The sequence below is a fragment of the Sitophilus oryzae genome, unplaced genomic scaffold (assembly GCF_002938485.1).
Source record: "Sitophilus oryzae breed Bouriz unplaced genomic scaffold, Soryzae_2.0 scaffold_1429_pilon_pilon, whole genome shotgun sequence".
Taxonomy (NCBI): Eukaryota; Metazoa; Arthropoda; class Insecta; order Coleoptera; family Curculionidae; genus Sitophilus; species Sitophilus oryzae.
The window spans coordinates 1,425,251-1,448,389 of record NW_022146092.1 but is presented as its reverse complement, the minus strand read 5'-3'; the positions used below and the strand labels follow the sequence as shown (position 1 = coordinate 1,448,389).

Sequence of the window (23,139 nt, the reverse complement as noted above, 5' to 3'; positions counted from 1 at the left end):
TTAAAATTAGGCCTAGGGGAATGATATTTTGTATAGAGGAAAACCAAAAACCAAACCAAAAATTTGTTAAAATCGGTTTTAGAAGTATGAAATTTTGCATAGAAGTTCCTTAGGTAACGTAATGGGGACGATTTTTAAATATTCGCCTTTTAAGGGTGCGAGATGAGGGGCGAATGTTCAGAAAAATTATCTTTTAGAAGTATGAAAATTTGTACAGAATAGTGTGCCCTTAAGTGAAGAAAGTAAGTACCCAGAAACGATTTTTTGAAGTTTATCCATTAAGAGACTATTAAATTTACACACAGAGGTCCATTAAATGGAAAACGTGGGTACTAAGAATCTATTTTTGAAAATATATCCTTTCAGCAGGTGAAATTAGAACAAAGGTTGACAGCAGATGACAAAATCAGTACAACGTGATCATAGTAATCAATGTAACGAATATTTGATATGGTTACTTAGCAGTCGAGTAACGATTAGTAACGAGTAATCAAAAGTAACGAAAATCAGCATCACTAGTTTGGAGGAGATCCACAACTTGGAGATGGAGTAAGTAAAACAGAATACAAGGAACAAACGGGAGTCAAAAGCTCCAATTTGTCGCTTAGACCCAGAGTGACTCAAGATTATGGGATCTGTCCAGGACAAATGCGGAGGTAGCTAAGATCAAACCCGCCGCCAATACCCTCGACCGAATTACAAAACACGAGATAATATTACAGCTGTCCTTAAGAAAGCCCACAGTCCTGGGTGACTCTAGATCTAGCCTGAAAGTAATATTACCTATATCTAATCTGCCTTCAAATACTCAATGATTTTAGAAATAAAGGATCCGAAGTTAGATAAGTTTCAAGGCCATCGACATAAATCATCAAATTCGACATTACATCTAATTAATAATTCGACAACGAACGTCACTGGACACCGCCTGCACCGTAGATAATTCCGAGATAGTTAAAGTCATTATACACACCGCGCGCATATATATTCCGCAACGAGGAATAAAAAATAATCTTCGCGTGTTTGGGCGTGGTTCGGCGACCGCCGCTACCGGGTCAATTGGGTCGCCGTTAAATACACTCTCGCATTTAATCGTGCAAGATTTACGACCGTCGGCCGTAGCATGAGGAACTACCAGACGCAGCCAACCAGAAACACAAAGAAATGGGAAAGATTTAAGGTGAGATCTGGGAGAGAAAAGGAAGTCGAACAACCGATGTATGAATTGGCTCCTGACAATGATTTATGGTAATGAGAAATCAAATTGGGTAAAAAAAGTTAATAAACAGACATTTTTACTCAAAATCCTCTTGATTAATGATTTCATACATAAAACTGTGAAGTTTACCCCGTTAGTTTGTTGCATTTCAGCCATTTAGGTATTTTTGTACCATGTCATATACGAAATGGTATACGTTCTGTATTTGGTATTTAGCTTATTATTTATTACCTATCCCGGCATTGACGATAAAATCAGCCATCACCCTACAAAAAGGAGATGGGTACATGGAAAAAAATCGATCAGAAAATTTTTGATAGAAAATTGTAGCACGATAAATATATTATCAACTAATATAAATGTATCTGCTGTTACTTAGTTTAATCAAAAATTCCGGTTTTGTTGTACCAATGAGTCTTATGTATGTATTTGTAAACAAGCTTTTGCAACAATCATTGCAAAACCGAATGGAAACCGAAAAAAATTGGTTGTCGTAAGTAGTACTACAATAAGTTGTAGTAAAATTTGCTTATGGCTGGCGTAGTAATTATTGAAACTGTTGTCGGTTAGGCTGTAAAAATTTAATAAAGTCATCATAAAATCATCAGGGGAGAGAAAATATGTGTGGAATTGGTGATCGTGCTGCAAAAGCAAATCAAACATCAATTGAGTGCGCGACATGTTGTGCTTGGGTCCACAGGAGATGTTCCGGTCTCGGAAAAGTGGAGTATGACAAAATTGTTGCCGAATTTCGGAAAAATAAGACTCATAAGTGGGACTGCCAATAGTGTAGGGGGGGGGGATGAGATTAGGAGACTATTGCTAGAGTAGGTCTTCTTTGGGTTTAATATGAACTCTTTTTCCAACAACGGCTTGAGCTTCCTGGATTAAAGTAGTAAGACGTTTTACTTCGTTGTCAATGTCGTGTGACGTCCGTATGTTATGTATTTGGAGTCTCTGGTTTATATAGTTTTTATAAACAGTCCAGTTTGCGTTTGTGTATGTCCTTGTTAAGTTTGAGTATAAGTATTGTCGGTTAGTGTGAAAAGTACTGGAAGGTGGTCAGAGTTTAGTTCGTCTTTAGTGGCGAGTTCGATAGTTTGTGTAACGTTTTTATTCAGTAGTATATCGAGATAAGTAGGAGTCATTCCATTGAGTGGAATATGGGTAGGTGTGGAAGTATGCAATAATGCCACATTATTATTGAGCGTGTAAGTATATAAAGTTGTTCCGTTTGGGTTATTAATGTGATTTTTCCACGTTTTATGACAAGCATTAAAGTCTCCGACAAGTAGGACTTGGGGAAATGGTGAGAGGAGATTATCCATATCAATATCGGTAAGAGAGTTTGATGGAGGGTTGTAACATGATATTATATGGACACCGCTACTAAGCTTAATTGCGCAATGTTCTATCGAACATTGAAGATTTGTATTGACATATTTATGGGGGATATGGGCTTTCACAAGAATTGCAACACCTCCTCCGCGTCCGTTCATCCGATCCTGTCTATATGTGCTGTAATATCGTACTTTTAAGCGGTCGGTATTAGTTAACTTTTTTTCGCATACACACATTATGTCCACCCTGTAGGTGGACAAAAAGTGTATAAGCTCTGCAAACATTTGTTGCTAAATGCCGATAAGCAATTTAGATTTCCCTACAACATGGTGTTTTGGTTAAGATCAAAGATGTCGTTTTTACTACAATGCATTATAGTTTCCAGTAGCTACTTTTTTGGCCAAAATTAAACAACTTACATTTAATGGAAAATATTGACTGTAAATTAATTAATAATAAAAGACTAATAAAATGAAGTTATTTTTAATCATCTCATTCAACGTGTGATTAACTTTTACCTATGAAGCACCTTTTGTATCTAGTTCCAAGAAAGAAACTTGATCAATCATCGAATTACCGCTGTCCAAAAAAACAATCTTCTTTAGAAATATTTTCTTGCTCTTCTTCTTTTTGCGTTTCTTCTTCTTCTTGCTTTTCCTCGTCGTATACCTCTTCTTTTCCATGTTTCTCTTCAAATTGTTCTTCATTTAACTTCTTTTCGATAAAGTCAGGTACACGAAGTAGGTTAAGCACATCGGCAGGATAACTAAATTTACAAAGCAGCCTGCACAAGTAAAGTATTTTGCAGCCTGCACAAGTAAAGCCCAATCGTGCTTATGTTCCTCGGAAACTTTTGAGGCCGTTCTTCTCTGAGTTCTGGAAGATTGCTCCGAAAAAGGTAATCGCGGGCGGCCGGCAGATGATGTGGATGGAAGAGGTTCCTTTAACTCAAGGATAAAATCCTCATTTAACCAGTCATCATTTTGTTTTAAAAATATATCTTTAAGCCACAAAGCCGCCTGCCATCTTCTTTCAAAATTTATACAAAGGCGATTTATCTTTTTTCCATTGTGCCTGATAGTTCTTGTTCATTATTCTGGAATTTCTGTCCTACAAAATTTGAAACATACCCGTTTTTCTCAACTTTATCGGCCCCTTGTAGCCATTTTTCGAACAGATCTATTTTTTTCAATCGATACATAGCTGAAAAAAAAATTCTTTTAAAAAAAAAGTTGCAGCTAGTAGCAGCCAATTTTATCTTTGATATGTTCAGAAAGGATTGTTTCAAATTTTACAATAACATCTAGCATGGAGAAACATCGAGAATTTTTTATAAGTCAAACTAAACTTTTAACTTTTTATTTATGTTCTGTCTTAAACTCATCATTTTTAATTAATTAACTATGTGCAATTGTTAGTAATTTCTTAAAAATACATACCATAAAGTGTAAAAAAACAGTAATCCGTTTTTATTTCCTACTGAAATATATCACTTAATATTCACCAAAACTCTTCCAAAAATAAACAACAATTGAATAGGCACAAATACTTCACTAGAACGTGTAAATATAAATGGTGATAAGGAATAAAAATGAAAACTAAACAAAAATATATGCAAAAAAATGTGCTTGCATTATACTTACAAAAAAAGTCCATATACAGTAAGTCTAAAATATGTATTTTAGCCAAAAAAATAGTTTCTAGAAACCATAGTGCATGGATCGGAAACATTGTCCACATGCAGATTACATTTTACTACAATCTTTGATAATATTAAAACAAAGTTTTAATATAGAAGTATTTAGGATCATAAACTGGGCATATCAAGTAATAATTCCTATTACTTGATATGCCCCAGTTTATGACCCTAAATACTTCTATATTAAAACTTTCTACAAAAGTATGAACTGCCTCTGCAACTTTTTAACTACAAAAATTAGTAAACTACATAATAATAATATGTGATGGTTAGGTTTACAATAGTTAACTACAAAAAATAGTAAATATTCTTACAAGTTGTATTTGACCTATAAACCACTACAATTTGCAACAAAGGATTTTACAAATGTAACATTATTCACAACATTTTTTCCATTTAACGAAAAACAAGAAAAATCAAAGTTTGTAGGTTGATGATAGGTGAACTAATTATAATATTTTATTTTACTCTCCAAAAAATCCTATATGGGTATTTCGCCACTGCAAGAAAATCTACAAAATATAACAGTATATTTAATATTTTTTTGTAAGCACTTCTGCGTTCCTATATGAATTTTATTTGGAAATCCATATAGGATTTTTTGGAGAGAATCTAGTCTAATCATCATTATAATTATTGATGATTAGACTAGATTTTTGTTGTCTGTTCCATTGCGATCTATTCATATCTATTGTGGCCTTCTTCTGATATTCTCATATCGTCATATTCTCCTGTCCTATCTTTTTTTTTATCAACTTGGAGATAAAACCCTCCATAATACCTCTTGATTATACATTGACTTCTCATTGCCTAATACAAAGAATCGCACATTTACCAGGTTGTAGCAGGGACATAAAATGTGTTCTGTCTGTCGTTTCTTCTTCAGATTGACAAAATCTCGGTTCGTCCATCAATCCCATCAGCTTTTGCTGCCTATTAAGCTTACAATGTCCTGTTAGTTAGATCCACTACAGCCTGGAAAGTTTTTCTGTCTGCTTATTAGGCCTGCCGTAAGTTTTCGCAAATGTTCTACCAATGAATTTTTTGCATCATTCTAGATATTTGTTGGCTACCTACTTTTTTATAATCCTACTTGTTACTGCTTTTGAAGAGCCGTAAAAGGTTCTGGACCCATGCTTTGCAAAAAAGAGCTGTTTTTCGGAACCCTATAATCTATGTGCTCCGGTACGCTAATTTAATATATTTATAGCACGCCCACAATCAAACACTAGCCTAAAATTGACCTCTGTGGAACCAACTACCTTACGCCGCGCCGCTTGACTGTATGCAACTTGATGGCAACTGATTGGTGTGTCTTTTCTTGTCTTTACTATATGGATATAAGAAATAATTTCCAGTAATTTGTACTCTGTATTTGTTACTTTTTCTTCTCTATAAAATGGCAATATTAATTTTCCAATCCGACGTTCTAGACTCAATGCTCAATTTTACTATTCCATTTTCCTTCATAATTACAAACGTTAATTTTGTTATAAAAAGAAACAACAAAACTTATAATTGATACAACGATGTAATTAATGAAAACTTGGAAGTCGAAATTATCTAACAACAAGCCATCGTTTATTCTCCGAAATAGCTCAAAGGAAAGCAACCGTAATAAATAAGGAAACACTTCTAGTTACAGCTCATTGGAAAATTCGCGGAGAAGAAAGCAATTTGCGCTGCTAAACGAGAGCTAATTAGCGCGAGACAGAGAAAGTTTTTGAATACTAAAAAGGCCCTATAAAGGACTAATAGCTGCCACGTCAAGGATGACAAAGGCGACAGCCAATTTATGAAATTACTTTTAATCGTTGGCGCTTTGAAAAAGTAATAAAATTAACGAAAATTAGTTACTTTAATGTCTAAACATTGAGTTTTTATTAAAATAATCGATTGTCATTTATTATAATAGCTTTTAATCGCAAAGACAATAATTATAATATTGAAGAATGTCAAAAAAACATAGTTTTCTCCAATCTTATCATACCTATGTTTTGGTTTCCTTTAAATATGAAAAAAAACATACAAAATTAGAGGTTGATAATGTCCTTAATAATTTATTATTTATATACGTAAATATATTAATGTATTCTTGCCATTTCATTTCATTAAGTTGTTTAATCTTTATGACTCTCATCTGGAAACAGCCTCAAGGTGCCCTCCTTAATTACAGTAAAGCAAATTTTCGAAATACAACAGCCTAAACGATCAATTTGGCCAATGAGCACCTCTGTTTCCTGCCTGATGGCCTATACGCGAACGAGCCCTCTGGCTCCTGCAGTAATACCGAGCATTGTTGCCAAATATCAGTTTTAAATACACGAGTGTAGTTATATTCTAGAAATTATTAATGTTACTAGTTAGTATTAGAATAACTCCAATAAATTAGGCAAATATTAAAACTCAAAGAATTTCGGACTTCTTATTCCATTGTCTTTATTTATTTTGCTTACACAACGTTTCGGTCAGAAGTATCACTGACAGATATCAAGTATGAACTGTTCTAAAGAACTGAAGTTCACACTTGATAACGGTCAGTGATACTTTGTTGTACTTGTGTATAAGCAAAATAAATAATGACAATGGAAATCCGAAATTCTTTTAGTTTTAATACTGAATCATTGTCTACCACATTTAAATTAGACAAATATCATCAAGTTTCTAAATTCTAAAAGTCTATTACCATAAACTTAAAAATAAAATATTTTTACGAGCAATTTTTCACTTTTTTAGGATAAACCCCTGAATACTGGCTTTACAGCAAAAATTGATACGAAATAGCACTTTATATACTGATTTCTACTTGAACATTGTTATAGATTACGGAAAACTATAGGTATATCATATTGCCTCAATAACTATAATGAGTATATTAATCATGAGGTGCTTCAATTAGAGATGAGCACTAAACCTAGTTAGAGAACTAATTTTAGATAGCAGTTAAAATAGTTATTGCTACTTCCAAAATGGCAGTTTTCAAAATGCACTGATTATGATTATAGGACGTCTGAACACCGCTTATCTCATATCTCTCTCTAGTTTGAGCAAAAAAACTAATGGGCACCTACCCCAGCATCCTCCAGGCAGAAATCTACGCTATCGAAAGAAGTGTACAACTTATCTTAGATAGGAACTATCGGAAACAAGAAATATCCATCTTATCCGATTCTTACATTGGCAGTATTAGTCATTATTTATTAGTCAAGTACACTTAAGAGAAATCAACTCAAACCATCAATTCAAAGTTGGTCAAAGAACCCTACTCTAGGTTCCAACCCACCATGGAATAGAAGGTAATAAAAAAGCAAACGATCTAGCTAGAAAAGAAGCTAAAAAAGGTCTTCCACTTACTGGACCAGAACCGTTCTGCTTCCCAAGTGGAAACCAACTTAAAGTAGAAGTCAAAAACCAGAAAGACTCTATCCGTAACTTGGAATGTCTCAACAACGGTGAATACAGATTCTGTGGGAAAATTGGGGAAACGCCAGGAAGTGTTCTGGCGTTTCCCCAATTTTCATCACTGAGTGCGCCGAGACGAAAACCTTTTGTGCCATAAGCTTTAGTACGACTGATATAGGAGATCGAGAACTAACATCTGTAAAACCGTCTCCGATGCAGGCTTTTGTCAAAGCCCTGAGACTGTATAGCGAGATATAACTCAAGAAAGGGAGACACAACAGATCAATAAGGTGGCGGTGATTAACTTCCCCCTTGCATACAATCTACAGCTACAACCCAGCTTATACTGTGTTTAGTTGTGGTTCGGTAGAAACTAGCAACGGAGTTTCCAAAATTAAAAAAGAGAAAGCAGCGGAAAGCTGATTCAACCAAACAGCAGCTAAAAAGTAGTAATCTGCTAATTAGCAATCCGTCCCTAGCTTCAACAAACTGGATCAACTACTTTTAGGAATCACACCATCAATCTTCTTCTTCTTTTTCCGATCCCATATGCAATCTTGCACGTTGGGTATCATTTGAGGCGTCAAGTTGCAAAACCCGCCTTATCCATTTAAAAAAGAATGGCCTAATGACATATATTAATTGTAGGGACCCTGAACTCTACATAAACATAATCCCAAACTGCAGTAAAATTCGCCTATTTTTATATAAAATCCACTACAAATTACGTTACTGCAGCAAAATCCGTCTTATCCGCTTATATTTGCTTTTTATTGTCATTATTTTTACAAATCCCGCATTTTTTCATAAGCTTTTTGTCTGGAGGCGGCCGCGGTCGCAAATTAGAGCGAGAAAGAACCCGGAGAGAGTCTGGGGAGGGGCGGCGGCACCGCCACAACGTAATTACGAAGAACGCTAGAAATAATTGTATCTAATGCAATAGACGGTCTACGTACACGGTACGTAGAAGGTGCAATTGGAAACACACCGGAATAAGAGGCGTTTATTTAATTTGCCTTCGTGGAAATTGCACCACTGATGCAATTAAGGCTAATTTGTTGAAATTTCTTCTATGAATAAACCCTTCTACTTCTACTACCTATCCATCGATCTGTTAATTGAAGGTTACATTTGTATTAGCTTTTCAGGAAAGGCGTCTATTAATCCCAAAGTTTGAGTCTTGTTGTTTGCTGCTTTTGAATTTGTATTAGCTGTTCAAAGATAGACTACCAGCTGTCTTTCGATCTTTATGAGCATCTTCAGGGCTACCCCTACTTACATGTTTCCTTTCCAGAGCTATGCGTGGTAGGTTGTTTTCCTCCATGCGTTTTACATGCGCGTATTTATTCATTAATTTGTTACTACTACGGGGAGCATGGTAAATGCTCTCCAGCAGGTTCAGTTGTTTGAAATTGATATAACATCCCGCCATGAACAGGTTTACTGTTTCGATCTAGTTTTTAATATTGTTCTTTACTATAAGTTACTAATAATGATGACGAGTTCTTCTACTGCTTTGTGGGCTCCACTCAATCGCTCTGCCAGCGATGTTGTTACCGGTGATGTGTGACCAGTCCACGTCACCGCTCAGATTGATTTTCCTTAGATTGATCTCATTATACAACTGCCTCCAGTTGGTTAAGATCCATAAAAGCTCATTTTTAATAGTGTTTGGCCAGAGTATTCCTATAATTTTTCGAAGACAGCGGTTTATGAATACTTGGAGTTTGTTAATTAACGGCGTTGTAATTTTTGAGGTCTCTGCACCATACAACAATACTGACCTGACATTTGTTTTTTAATACAAAGTATTAAGTAAGTATTTATTTTAAGTTTGGTAAGTTGAGAGTACTGTGTAGATCTCCAAATATTGTTGAGCATTCAAAATGTTATTCTGGCCTTTTTTTATCCTATTTATGATCCTGATTTATGAAATAGTCAATACGTATCATTATTAAGAAAAAATAAACATAATGTTGACTAGATAGTTATTTGACTCATATGACAAATTTGGGAACTTTTTATTTTTTAAGCTAATCATGGATTTTTCTAGGAAAAAAATACGATCAGACAGTTTTTGTTAAATCTTTTGCACAAAAACATTTCAAATTTATTATTTCAGAGTAATAATTATCCAGACAACATTTATAATTTTCGTCAATTATGACATGTATTGACTAATTTGATTCTAAATATCTTGAGAACCATCAATCGTAGCGATTTTTTCCAAGAGATCTTTTTATATAGAAAATGATGAAAATGTATATTTTTTACTCGTTAGTGCAATGCAAGTACGGATGAAAAGTTAGAAAGATACTGACATTAAAATCCCGTATTTCTCATGTCAAAAAACACCCAGACACCAATTTTCATCCAAATATCGGTAAATCTATTAGCTCAGAAATTATTTGGAAAAAATTGAAATAAGTTTTTGGAATACAGTTCGTACCACCCTGTATATTTAAAAAAACACAAACTTTGAAAATAAACAAACTATTGTTGAAAACTGTGCCTTTAAAATTCTTAGCACATTTCAGCACACAACCTTCCTCTTGTCTACTTTGGAATTACATAATACGGTAACATAATTAGGGTCATTATTACACGATTCTTTAAAGGCTGTACTTAAACTGCCGTTAAATTGTAGCTTACTAAAATGCCGTTAATAGGTATGACGTCGTTGATATGACGCACTTGACGGCTTTATGAAATATAGGAATTTTATAAGGACTAACCAACGCTATCCACCCCACCAAATAACCAACTTAACCAACGCAACTAACCTCGACACTGAAAAAATATAAAAAACAAATATAAATTAGTAAAAATCAACCAACCCCACCAAATAACCAACTAACCTCTTGCAAAATGCTTAAGACTAGGCATTACTTTCCGCCGACATGAACGACGTCACAATATCTATTAACGGCATTTTAGTAGGCTACCGTTTAACGGCTGTTTAAGTACATCGTTCTTTAAAATGTTAATTCCGTCTTAATACTATATTGTGTATTTGGTATATTGGTCTATATTTGGTATTGGGTTTTGATCTTTTGAGGGGGTTCACACGAGGTCAAATTTCTAAAAGCAATATATCTATTTTGTTGAAACTTAAAAAATCAACGCTAAAATATATCATTATTTAAATATTAAATCATCACGAAAACGTGGTTGTATTTATGAAGTTCTCCAATATTAAAAAATATTAAGCTGGAAATTTTCTTCAGCCAAAGAGAAATATTTAATTTAATAAAACTTGGTTGTTGCTTCATATGGTATATGAAAACTATTTAATTTTTTTTTATTTTGACATTAATAGGTGTAAAACATACAAATTCATCTGAAACAAAAATGTTCTGATAGATCAACAGCTGCCCAATGTAGTTTAGATCTGCCAACAAACATTCTCAATAAACAAATAAAATTTGTTTATTGAGAATGATAAATTATGAACTCCTTCTCTTACCGACACCCTAATTTTTTTACATTAATGGGGGTAGCAAATTTAATTCTCGCACCCGGGCGGCAGATACCCTAGGCTCGGCCCTGCGCAGGTTTTACAAGCCCCGACTTACGCTCATGAACACCGAAAAGCTCATGAACATACTGAGAAGCTAAACAAACCTTTGATACCTGTCACTCAATTTTTGACCAAGAGTATGGCCCAAGCAGACTTATATCCAGACGCCGTTTCCTATGCTAGGCCCTGGATGAACCTCCCTCCCACTACCCTCTTAGAGAGGACCCACCAAACGGTGTTTCTAGCGACTGCAAAACCTGAAGAATGCTCAACCGTATCAGAATTGGGGTGACCCCAGTAAAATCTAATCTAATCAAATGGGGTTTGCTGGACAGAAATGTCGACAAATGCAAATCTGCAAATCTTCTTCCTGCCTGCCCTACAGATCAGATAACCTCGACGATCTATGGCTGACTAAACGGGAAGCATTGGACGTAGCCCATCACTGGCTCTATAATTTGGATACGAAAAGGTAAAGTCTGACAGAAAATTGAATTTGTAAATTGACAAAAATTGCAAATAATTTGTGATATATAGTAGTCAGATTGATCAGGATTAAGTATTTATTAATAAACTATTTTTAATACAAGTAGCATATAATTTATATAAAACAATATTAGTATATTTTTATATTCAATAATACATTTTGCTATTAGGTAGGTATCTACTTTGTTATATTAGAATACACATATATTATGTGAGATATGTATACCGTACATAAACATGTCCAATTCAATCCTCCTTCCAAATATAAATAACCTCTCAGACTCTCAGACATCTGAAATCTTCGAAACAATAAAAGTATTTCATTTCTTCACATTGTAAATGCGCAAAACAACACTTATTATTTTAAATAATATAGGCTTCTCAAGTTTTATTTGATATTGATTCATAGGTACATTTTTTATCTTAAGAGATATTTAAATAAAATAATATGATAATAATATTGATATTCTTGATATTAAAACATATCACGTTTTTAAGAACACATTGATGCCATTCTGTAATTACCTACAATATTATTTTTTATATTGAAAGAAATTTAAAAAAATATGATTACTTTAATCAGTCATTTTTTATTAAAAAAGATTTAAAAACTTAAAACTTTCAATAACTTCAGAGTTAAAGTTAAATTACTTAACAGAAAGCTTCGCTATTATCAGGTGCATTATCCTTACATTACATTCAGGGAAGATATCACTACAATGCTAGACAGAAAGGATGTGGGTACCAGGCTAAACGTGAAAGAATTCCTTTACATTCCCATCCTGGCCGTAATAATAGATGTATAGTAGTACACAGCACCCCTATATTCTCAAAATTTAAGCCATATAGGATGTTTTTAATTATTAAATGATTCTCATTTAAAAGTTTGCTAAACGGGACAAAAATGCAAGGGAGCAATATTAGTATATTTATAAGTTAATTATAGCTAATTATTATTAGTACAAATTTAATGGTACTAATAACTAATTTATTCGTTTCAATTTCAAAATAGAATTAATTCAGTATGAGAGCCAATCCTGAAATCAGGCGATCATTGTATAGGTATTGTCCGATTGCTGTTAAAACACATTCAGTGAAAAATATTATTAATAAGAAGTAATAAATTAAGAATTGGAGAAAAATTAAATTAAATGTTTTACATATTACAAAGTTATGGAATTTTAGTATTCAAAAACTAAAACTTTACGGAAAACATTGTTACTTTTTTATATAATTTTTATTCACAGTTGATTAAGATTTTTTCACACTTGATAAAATATAAAGGGTGAAAAAATTGTCTCCGATTTTGATTTTGATCAGAAATATCAGATCTCAAAAATACACACAATATATTCAATTGGTGTATAAAGAGAAATGGTGAAAATTGAGAATAATCTAGCTGTACATATTATAAGTAGTACGTAAATCATAGTCTAAAAAATCGAGACATAATGTGGATTATGGAAAACTTTCTATTAATAATACCTTATACAAATTAGTTGAATATATTTTTATTATCTATCATCAAACTAGACTCTACAGCACAATAGTTTAAAATTTGTAGTTACCCCTTATAAAATAAAAAAATTTCCCATCTCTAATCTACATGGATAAGTATTGAGATATAACTACAATCTACAAATCTACAATGTAATTCTTTTGCCAAAAATTTCCTTTAAATGTAACAAATTGGCAATCTGCAAATTAAGCAAAATAAAAAGCAAAATAAAAACACTAAATCACCACAATACACCAAAACACTTTTACTTTTACACTGGACGCGCGTTTCGCTAACCATGTTAGCATCATCAGCAGATGATTATAAACTCTAAACTAAATGAGTTTATAATCATCTGCTGATGATGCTAACATAATTAAGTATTGCGCATCCATAACTAAAAGTAAAAGTGTTTTGGTGTATTGTGGTGATTTAGTGTTTTTATTTTGCTGTGTAACACCAAAGGTTCCAACCCTCAACTGTAATCTGCAAATTAGCAGATATAATAGTTTAGTATAATTACCAGTTAATGTCGAGTATAAATTTTAGTGCGAACGTCTTTTGCAGCTAATGATATAAAATTTTCAATTAAAACATAAATTAGAATTGGAATTTTAAAGAAGCTTAGGACCGTCTCGATAGAGTGCTAATCCCAGGTAATAATTTCGAAAAGACCTAAAGCAGTGCAAACAAAAGATTTTGCACCCTCGATTACAATTTAATGATAGTCCATTCAAATGAGAAAAACAATAAAAAGGACAAAACCTTAATAGATTCTTCTAATTTATCGTAGTCTGTAACTATAATATAATTAATCTTTAAAATATTCTTAAATTATATCAATTACTACAAGTATTTTGTAATATGAGTTAAGAATAATTTTCCTTACAAACATCTCTCGTAACAATATTTTCTCTTATATAAAATAGAATATTTATTTAAATTATTAATTTTAAAGCTTAATATCAAAGTGTCAGTGAAAATGAAATAACTATAAAACTTAATGTTTAATGGTATCTCAGCGCTTAATTTACGGCACAACACCAACATACTACCAATTAAATCTATTCTAATTTACATGTATCATGGACCAGAAGATATGCGTTAGAGAACAAGAAATTAGCTTTATAATTTTTGCCAATCCAGCGAGCCTTAACTTAGAACTCGACTACTATCAATGTAAATCAAACCGGACAACTAAAACAACTTAAATGCCATACACTCATACACTGCAATGTTGTAAGCAAGCAATGCAAGAACTTTAGTAGACTAACAACGGCTCGTGGTCATGTTAAATTTATTTACATTCAGTGAAATATAGTGTTTGTTTCTATTCGCTAATATATGTATAATACTCCGCGGAAATAGGGTTATGCAAAAGTTTCTGGTTGAAAATATTTTGCAGTTAAAGAAATCTTAATGAGTCAAATAACTATAATAAAAATATTCATATACCGGGTGCGTCTCAAAGGTGGCTCAACCCCTATAACTTTTTTATTTTTTCAGATAAAAAAACGAGATTTGGTATTATAGTATATGACATAAATTAGGATTGATTGACGTACCTATTCAATTGTTTTTGGTCACTTCCTGTTTCACCGGAAATGACTACAACTTTTGATTTTTAAATGACATACTTGGTATTATTTTTTACTTTATTCGGTAGAAAATGACACTCTAAATAGAATGACATATCATATGTCATTGACATTTGCGCATATGGCTTACTTGAAATTGTTACATGCGGTTCATAACGACAATTTGACTCGAAATACCAAGTGTGTGGTATCAAATTATTCGTAAAAAAGCTTTTTCCAAATATGCTAATGAGCCACCCTTGATCCACTTGAAAAAATTGAAATATGTTTAAAAATACGATTTGGGCATTTTTTAACCGTCCAGTACAAGACAAGAAAAACATTAGACGATTAAATCTATTTTTCCAAAAGGCTCCTTCATTAAAAATTAGTAAAATAAAACACTTAGGACGCGCGTTTCGCTAACCATGCTAGCATCATCAGCAGATTGATCACACTCACTCTGATGATTAAAACTATAATCTGCTGATGATGCTAACATGATTAGCAAAACGGGCGTCCAGTACAAAAGTAAAAGTGTTTTGGTGTATTGTGGTGATTTAGTGTTTCATTTTACTGTTGTAAAACCAAATGTTCCATCCACCAACTGTAATAAAAATTAGTGTTTTTAACACAGTTGATGGCACTCTAGACTGAACTTCAAAATACGATTTTTCTAAGCGAAAACGTCAAAAAAGTTGACACATGATATGTCATTCTATTCAGAGTGTCATTTTCTATCGAATAAAGCAAAAATATACCGAGGGTGTCATTTAAAAATCAAAAGTTGTACTAATTTCCAGTGAAACAGGAAGTAACCAAAAATAATTGAATACGTCAATCAAACCTAATTTATGTCATATGCTAAGATACCAAATTTCGTTTTTTTTAGCTGACAAATAAAAAAGTTATACGAATGAGCCACTTTTCAGACGCATCCAGTATTAATTACAAACGTCATAAAATATAGATACTTCCGTTAAAAATAGTTCTTCCTTTAAAAAAGGTCTAATACAACTAGATATACGCCATTGAATCCGCCTAGAAAAATGCAAAGCGTTAAAATTGTTACTGCATTTTTCTTAAATTGGAAATACCATGCGATCCAAAAAAAAAGGCGACACAGTGGCTTGGAAATGAAGGTCGCTGTCATTTTAAATGTAAAATTATATTGTGATTGTCATCGATCGTCAATCCATTGCCAACTTATTAACATCGTTTTTAATCGATCATACGGTATTTAAAATCGGTAGATATATTTACGTGACTTAAACCGTAATAAAAACTTATTTTAGTCGTAGAATGTCAAAATCTAATAATATACAGAGCTTTCTATTTAAAAATTCAAATTTAATATTTTCTTATTTATTTGGGAATTTAATGAAAATAATTTTTAATATTACTGCAATCCAGTTCGTGCATGTTATCAATACATCTAAACTGGAACTTTTACAATAATTCATAGCTCGCATTTTTCTTCAATCTACTCACTTTTACCCACAGAAAAAGAAAAGCATTCGTTCTCGGTGAACTCATTCGTCGCGAATGCACGTCTACCGTCTACACCTGAGAAAGATTTTCTCCTGAATGCGAACGAATACGAACGAATGCTAACATTCGCCATTCGTTATTATTCGTTGATAACATTTTGTAACAAAAACATATAATATACCACAATAACAAAGCTAATATGGTTTATTGACTCACCGCTCTTTTATCCTTGCTCACAATTTCCAAAGGAGCTTGAATGCTGGGTTTTCCCAAATACCAGTCTTCCCGGGGATTATAGTCTCCCAAAAACTTCACCAGTCGTGGTACATTCACATAATTGTCATCATCAAAATGACAAAACCACCTGAAACAAGAAAATAATTTATAATAAATATGTTTACCTAACATTAACTAACATTTAGTTAAGAAAGAATAAAGTTAGGTTTGTTCTTTCTCGGAATTTTACACCAAAATATTATTTTAGCTTGGTATTTTTAGATAGCAATAATTTCCATAAACATTATTTAGCCATTTGGCAATACGATATTATGAAATATAGTTCCTTTGACATTCCAGGTTCATTATTCTATGAGTAAAAAAAAGCCTATAATGGATTTGTGAATTTACAGCTCACTAATAACTTTCTGGCAAGTTTTGATCTTTAATTTCCTAAATATTTCAAGCATTGTCGCCTTTCCATATCACCAAAAATATGTATATTCTTAAGAAAATAAACTAATTTTCAGGTTTGCTAAAGAATATCTAAATGCTGCAAAATTTTCCGCGAATTTTCTATTTCAGAGCTCTATTCATTCATTTTCGGAGCGCACTAACATTATTAAGAGCTACCAAAATCCAGAATCTCATTCGCCCACATTTGAAATAACTAGAGCGAAGAGAGTCTTAATCTCATCGAGAATTTATATACAGCTTCGTCGAATAATTGCCTGTATAAAACATGAGCGTACATTAGTGAAAGGATTAAGAACGGCTGCAAATTTTGTAAATTTTGAATTAGAGAAAATTTGAGAGTTTAGAAATAGATATTTTTAATCAACAAAACCAAGCTTTGTTTTTTTTATTATTGCACGAGTAATTGGTGTCAGAAACATCTACTAGAATAACGTAAATATTACATGGAAATATATTTTTTAATAGTTCAAATGTTTTCCCCCCATATAGGTATCTACTTCATTAACCTAGAATAATTTACTTAGATCACAGTATATGTACACTGTATGAAATTGTTATTAAATATAGGTACATTCCTATAGATTTTTAACATGGTATACAAGATAAATTATGACGACGATTAGAACTTTTGAACCACATGGTTGACATCTATATTTTAGGGAGGAAGGTCATTAATACTAAAAGTTTTTATTACAGTTTCTTCGCCTTATAGTCTCGCAGCAGCCACATTTACAACACTTTTTACATAAGAATCTATCAACGGTTTTTTTTCGTATTTTGACTAGTACTATCTATCACTCCCCCAAATTCCCAGATGACATTAATTAATATTTTTTGGTCGCAGAAGTTGTTATACATACAATAATAATTACAAAATAAGGAGATAACACAAAAGATTTAACTAAAATAATGTTTTAGGTAACGAAATTATTTTATCAAAATATTATAAGAACGTTTTTTGTTGATCATTATTTTTTTTAAATAAATGTATTTTATTGAATAATTAATATACAGGGTGGCCCGAACTGTATTCCGGAAACTTCGGTAGCATATTCTGCAGATAAAAATACGTAAAAAAGTTCGTAGTTATAAATGTATGTTCTAAAATTCTTAGTTTTGGAAATACAGGGTGTGGAAGTTTCATTTTTATTTCGATTTTTTCCAAATAATTTCTGAAGCAACGTCAATATTTCGATGAAAATTAGTGTCTGGGGATTTTTTAACATGAGAAATTTGATTTTGATGTCAATATGAATCCTATTTGTAGGGGGCGCCACCTTCATGTTTGAAGAGTAATAACTGTTTTGAAGAGTAATAACTTTTCGTCCGTACCCGCATAAAACTACTGAGTGAAAAAATATACATTTCCGTGACTTTTGACGTAAAAAATGTCTCTTGGTAAAAATCGCTACGAGTAACCGTTCTCAAGATATTTAGAATGGAAATAGTCAATACATGTCATTATTGACAAAAAATAAACACGTTGGGTAGATTGTTATTTGACTCAAATAATAAATTCGGTTTGGTTTGGTTTGGTAAATTACTCATAAATTTTTCTGCGAAGAAATGATGCTAAAACAGTTTCTGATGAACTTTTGGCACAAAAATATTTCAAATTTATGATTTCAGTCTAATAACTATTTAGTCAACATGTTTAATTTATGTCAATGATGACAGATATTGATAGTTTCGATTCCAAATATCTCGAGAACCACTACTCGCAGCGATTTTTCCCAAGAAACCTTTTTTATGTAAAAAATGTCGTAAATGTATATTTTTTACTCAGTAGTTTTATACAGGCACGGACTAAAAGATATTACTCTTCAAACCAGTTAAAAAATATGTAGGTGGCGCCCTCTACAAGTAGAAGCCATATTGACATCAAAATTAAATTTCTCATGTCAAAAAACTCCCAGATATCAATTTTCACCCAAATATTTACGTTACTTCATAAATTAATTAGAAAAAATCGAAATAAAAATGAAACTTCTACACCCTGTATCTCCGAAATTAAGCATTAACATACGTTTATACGAACTCTTTTACTTATTTTTATCTGCAGAATATGCTGCCGAAGTTTCCGGAATACAGTTCAGACCACCCTGTAGAATAAAAATACAGTTCTTATGACATGTCCTAAGAAGCCTAAAAAGAGCAAAAAAATAGAGCAAGACTGACTCAGATTATATTAAAAGAAAAAAGTAGGGTAGCAAAAAAGCCTGAAGATACTCTAAAATAAGTAACTCTAAAATATAAATCACTCAACAGAAAAATCTAGGAGAATTCTAATAACATTCATGTCCATTACAAAACACTCTTGAATCGACTAGCTAGGTATATTTTGTTCCAGTTTCCAGTTATCATACGTAAGTGAAAATGTTGACACACTGAAAATTTCGGTGATTTCTCTAACATTAAACAGACATGACTACTTCTTAAATATAACAAAGGGCTTGATTAATTATATTATCCTAGATCACACGAAATATTATTTAATTTACCCCGACATAAATTTACGTATTCATAGTGACGGCGCGGCGTTTCAAAATTTACTTAGTTTCGGGTTCGGTGTTTGCCATTGTGTATTGTTTCATACGCGAAATTTCAAATTTATTGCTGAACTTAGTAGGTTTTGGCTAGATACGTCCACTTTTTCCGGCACTGTGTGACGTCCAAGGCAAACAAAAGACGCCATTTTAGAACGGGCAATTTTCCAAGAGCGGTTGTCTTTTTGCTAGATTTACAGGGTATCAACGTAAAATAGCTTCCTATTTTAACTTTTTTCGTTTTAAAAATAAACGACAATGTACTTTGGAAAAACGGTTAGCAATTTGGTTTATTAATTTTTGTTATCATTTCTGATGCAATAGTCGTCCAAAAAAGTGACAGTTAAAGGTCGTTTTAATCAGAATCTAATAGTTTTTTTTTCTGTAATATTTGAATGTTCAATTATTAAAGTCATATATTCTCGTGCTGTCGTGTGTGAATGTCCAATTTTGATGACAGTTCAAGATTTTCTCGCTGAATATTAAAAATAAAGAACCTTTTGGTTTTCCCATACTACTACTACATTTGGCTATTTTTTGTAAAACCCTGTGTGTTGTCTGACACCTTATCAAAAAGGTAATAACGGATTTAATAGAACTTTTCACGTAGAATCCAGTTTTTTCTAGTATTTCTACTAATTAAATATTTGCTAATGTTTAGTTCATTTGTTATAAAGGACAATACACGTTGTATACCGATCTGGATATCGAAACTGCGTGGTATGGATTTTAACGTGTAAGACAGTGATGTAAACAGCTTAATGAAAAATCAAATGTATTAAAAATAGATAAAAATTGGGTTGATGCATTCCTTCTATGCGGTGTTGCCGGATTTTACATCACAATAATTCCAAACCGCACAAGTGGGCGATTACGAAAAATGTTGCATCTAGGGTTGAAACTTAATTTTTCACAATTAATTACTCGTTTTAGTGCAGGTGTAATAGTTTATATCTAGATTAGATATATTATCTTCATTTTAGGAGTATAAATAAAAGTTTTTAAAATAGTTTATTTTTTTCTACGCACATAAAAACCGGCAACATTGCTTTAATTTTGTCTCTTTGTCTGTCAACCGGTCATTTATACTTATCTCCGTCGCATGCATTAAAATACAGACCACGCAGATGAAGTGACCAGGATGGTATATATCAATAAACTAAAATGCCTTTTTAAACGATTGTTAAAAATATAAAAGAGTTATACAATATCCAATTTTTATGCCATGTTTCAAGTAGGCAGAGTTAAAATGATGATTAGACTGACATAAAAAATAAAATGTTGTTTAATAAAGTATGTAATAACTTCTTTATATACAGGGTGTCCCAGAAATAAGTGCAAATATTTTTACTGGTAGTATAGTTCAACCCCAGAAACACGCCTATAAGGTTTTTTTCGCGAAAAAAAAATTTCGAAAATTCAAAATTTTTTTGAATTTTTTTTAGTTTTTAGTTAAAAAACATAATTTCTTGATAATATGGCAACATAGGTATTAGATTAAATTTACAAGAAAGAAAATCCAGAAAAGATCCAGTGGTTCTCAAAATTTAAGCAAAAAATAATTTTTTTTTAAATTTTGAAAGTAAAATAACTCCGTTATTTTGGACTTATTTGAAAAACGATAAAGAGAAAATATGTTTCTTTTATCGAGATCTACCACCCCTTAAAATATTTGCACTTATTTCTGGGACACCCTGTATAATAAGAAAAATAAAGCAGTTGATAAATGGTGATGACAATGTTGATAGAGAAGATATAAAAATTGTTTAGAAAAACTATTAAATTACAATTATTATGTAAACGGCATCAAGTTTGTAACCATTGGAAAAATGTTAATTCAATCTAACATATGTATTTTGTAAAATTATGAACGTATTAATTATTATTAATTATTTTTCTTTTTTATAAGTACGAAGAAAAATGGTATAAGTCATAGTTTGACAGTCCCTTGACTGTCATCCAGTACAATCCTTTATCATCTGTTATTTATCTATTTTCGAGAATAAAATATTTTCCTAAGGTCAAATAACTCCATAATGAAATATTTCCATTAAATGTACTGGAATATTTTTGCCAGAACATGCCGTTATTAAACGACTATTATTCATTTTACTCGGTCTAGTTATAAAATACACTAGAGCAGGAAGACAAAAAGACACACCATTCAGCGTCCTGCCCTAGACAGAAACAGGGAAGTAGAGAAGGAAACAAAAGAAAATAGTACTTCACCGTATCAAATGATTAAAAGGAAAATGAATTAGTAAAATAGTAGGTAATGAAAAAAAAAGAAAAACTTAAAAAAATGTTCTTAAAAGTATACTTTTCTACTTTGAAGAAGGCCTATAACAGTATATTGTTTTATTAGTGGTAAAAATGATACTTTTTGTGACAAGGCTGTACGTTTGACATTGCAGTCGAGGCACAAAAAGACATTTTTACTCCGAATAGAATACGCTATTTTTTTTCAAATGTCACAAATAATTTTACAAACAATTTGAAACGTTGCAAATAATATAAAAAGATTTAAAAGTAATACCTTGTAAGTAACTATATCTCGAGAACCCTAGCACAGGACTTTAAGCATCGTAAGCAAAAAAATTTCTTAGAGGAAAACTGCCGATTTTCGTTTAAAGTAAACTTTTGGCAGGTCCGACACTGCTAACGCCAACATTTATCCCGTCGACAGACGCCTTTTTCTTTCTCCGCGGGTGAGACCTAACAAATTATACCTCCGTTTGGTTTTGGCAGTTTGACATAGTCAAAACAATTACATCAACGTCTTACTTTCAATGCAGGAAATAAATAGGGCAGATTTCAGACTATACCATTAATAAAAGGAATGGCGGAGTTTTTGGCACTAAATATCGCAGTAAAATACAGGAATATACGTCGCAGTATAAATTCTGCAATTAATTATTTTATACTATTAATTTTACCCTCTGCTTATAAAAACAAGGATAATAGGTAGTAAGGTCCTAATTACTATCGGTAACTGCTATTATAATTATGGTGTATGATGAAATAATAATTATTATATAATTTAAAAATATTTAAAATAATTAATTAATATTTAAAATTAATTATTAATTATTAATTAAAAGTCACACATACAATAGACTAAATAACTGCTTTAAAAAGAACATTTCAATTACTATGACCAACTTTAGTACAAAATGATATTCAGGCTAGGATATATACTAAACAATTCGTAGGGCCACTTTGAGACATTACCAAAATTGGCCCGCAAAGATAAAATTTTGTCTAGAAGCAAATATATTTTTCTCCCAGTGTCATTAAAAAAACGTTTGGTCGTAACTTTAAGTAAAATATGAGGGAAATAACAGTGTTTTAAGATATACTAACTAGTTTTTGTAGTTGACTTTATCAAATGTTAATAAACATGCAGTGTTCAATGTAGAATGGCCTGATTGGGTTATTTAGTCGTATTTTAGTTACCCTTTAATAGCATGTAGTAGGGATAACTTTATTTTTGAAAATGACGAACCGCATACCCATTATACAATGTGAAAATATAAGGAATGTGTCAAAGTTATGCTGCAGTCACAAAGATACTCCAGTTTATGGTACATAAATCTGAATTCCAACGTGTAAAATATCAAAACAGGCTATAATGTGTTAAAGTTACAAAGCGCTGTTCATTCTAGTC

At 32.0% G+C, this 23,139-nt stretch overlaps 1 protein-coding gene across 1 annotated transcript in view; it reads right to left on the bottom strand.

Moving 5' to 3' along the window:
• The window catches only part of LOC115876239 (fringe glycosyltransferase), a gene marked incomplete at its 3' end in the record, with an annotated part of 299,652 nt that overhangs the window by 94,656 nt on the left and 181,857 nt on the right, over window positions 1-23,139 (bottom strand). Inside the window, exon 5 of the mRNA XM_030891943.1 lies at window positions 16,450-16,597. Within this exon, the coding sequence (XP_030747803.1) occupies window positions 16,450-16,597 (148 nt within the window). The remainder of the gene's footprint in view (window positions 1-16,449; window positions 16,598-23,139) is intronic.